We start from the raw sequence: 2,314 nt of genomic DNA, 5'->3' as shown, positions 1-2,314 counted from the left end.
TGATAATGATAATAATAACAATAATAATAATGATAATAATAATAAGACAAAGAAGGAAAAGAAAATTATCATTCAAAATTTACGCAAAGTAACGAATTTATTTTCCATCCTTTCAATACTTTAAATATTGCTAGTAAAAGTGACTTTTTTTTCCACCAAAAGATTTTTCCTTTTAAATTAACATCCATTCACAGAATTTATAAAATTAACATTTCTTCTACTACTAATTCTACCTGTTAATTCGTTCCATAAATCATCCACCCAATCAAGTAATGCACAAAAATTTTCTGCAAACCTTGTCTTGACCAATTGCTATTTTAAAATTGGCATACGTTTTCCTTTGATTTATATAACTCCAATTGCTACTTCAGCTGGTATACCGTATCCATTTCATTTACATAGCTGTGATTATTACTTTATGTAATATATCCTTTCTTGGTATTTATTAAAATACTGTCACTAACAACAGTAATTCACTAACAACAATAATCCTTGTCATTAGCATAAACTATATGCATATTCGATTTATTGATGATTTAATCATCAATAATTGTTGTATAAAAATTCAACTCCAACCAATTTATCCATTTTATTGTTTCGTCATTATTATTAATGTTATTACTATTATTATCATTATTATTAATATTATTATTATCATTATTATTATTATTGTTATTAACCATATTATTACTACGATGATTTATATTGTGAAACAAACTGCAAGAATTATATTGGTATTATTAACGATAGAATTAAGGTAGTTAATAGTTTCAATTAATTTAAATGTTATGGGAGAAAAAAGAAATAAACTATAAAATGATACAATGATGTAAAGAGAGGTGGGAAAAAAAAAATCAAAAAAATTGCGATGAAAATATTATCTTTAAGGAAAATTTGAATTAATTAACTAATAATTAAATCTTATTTAGAATGAAAATATTTGATTGGAGGAAGAATGATTAAAGAATTCAATGAAGACAATGGTTAAAATGATATAAAATGATAGAAATTACAATGGTAAGTGATAAAATGCAAAAAAAAAAAATATTTCAAATTATATATAAAATAAAAATGAATTGTATAATGTAAATATGAAAAATGTAATCTTTACGATAAACAACAAATAATTATTTGAATTTGAATTATTTAAATTTATTTGAATTACTTAAATTTCAGGCAATCATAATTAACATATTTTGAAACGAAAATAAACAAGCAAGCACAATGTGCCTAAAAATTATTAATTTATCGTATATAAAATTTTCGAATTCAAATTACTAATTGAATTAGAATAAAAATAATAGAAATAGAAATGGAAAACATAATGTAGTTATTTGAAATGTCGTAAATTTCTACAAATTTATGCAATAAATAGAATAAAGAATTAAAATAATGCAAGAAGATGTAATAAAAAATATTATAAATTTAATGAAATATTATAAATTTTAATTTTCAACTAATTCAATAATTTATACCTTTTAATTAGTGAAATAATGAGGCGATTACAATGCTTAATAATGTTACCTATGATAATTTATTAATTAACAAATTTATATGTGCAATAGAAATGATAGAGATTGAACTGATAAACATACAAAATTATTGTTGATAAAATACTGATAAGAAGCGGATAATAAGGGACAACAAAGTTTTTTATAATCATACACATACATATGTACACATACACATACACGGACATGCACATACATACATGTGCATATACACGCATACACATGCATAATACACATACATACACGTGCACATATGCGCGACCACATATGCACACACATACATACGCATACACACGCATGCACACACACATGCACAACATGCACCGGTATACACATACGCATATACAGATACGCACGTACGTGTATGTATACGCTTGAATCTATAAGGTAATTTATGTTTTTGGATATCTTCAAGAATATGAAATGGTTTTTCCAAGTAATTTTCGAATTATCATTTTCAAAAATTTCTATTAATGAATTTACTCAACATTAGCACTATTCTAATTTCAGTAATTCTGGAATTTCAAAAAAAAAAAAAATTTAATTATTGACATAAAAATGTTCAAAAAATAAAGGAGCAAATAATAATTAATTAATGAAATACTTTTAAATGGATAATATAGAAATTGAATAGTAAGAAAATTTATCATTAACACTTAATATCTGATAAATGATTTTATCAACATTTGATAAATGTTGGTACTAATTTCTAATAATTTATATCATTGATTCGTAATAATTAATAGATCATTTATTAATGATTATTGATTCAGAAAAAATGGATAGCAATTAAATTTCAGTAT

The 2,314-nt window shown here is 22.8% G+C and overlaps 1 protein-coding gene across 1 annotated transcript; it reads left to right on the top strand.

The window, feature by feature from the left end:
* Positions 1 to 1,673: 1,673 nt before the first annotated feature.
* LOAG_14761 (hypothetical protein) lies at positions 1,674 to 1,889 on the top strand (the record flags this gene model as incomplete). Its single annotated transcript, XM_003150254.1, has 1 exon — positions 1,674 to 1,889. The coding sequence occupies one exon, from the start codon at positions 1,674 to 1,676 to the stop codon at positions 1,887 to 1,889; it is 216 nt and encodes a 71-aa protein (XP_003150302.1).
* Between the last annotated feature and the right edge of the window lie 425 nt (positions 1,890 to 2,314).

Source organism: Loa loa, assembly GCF_000183805.2.
Source record: "Loa loa unplaced genomic scaffold supercont3.739, whole genome shotgun sequence".
Taxonomy (NCBI): domain Eukaryota; kingdom Metazoa; phylum Nematoda; class Chromadorea; order Rhabditida; family Onchocercidae; genus Loa; species Loa loa.
Note: the sequence above shows the minus strand (reverse complement) of the source record. Positions and strands in the feature narration are given on the sequence as shown.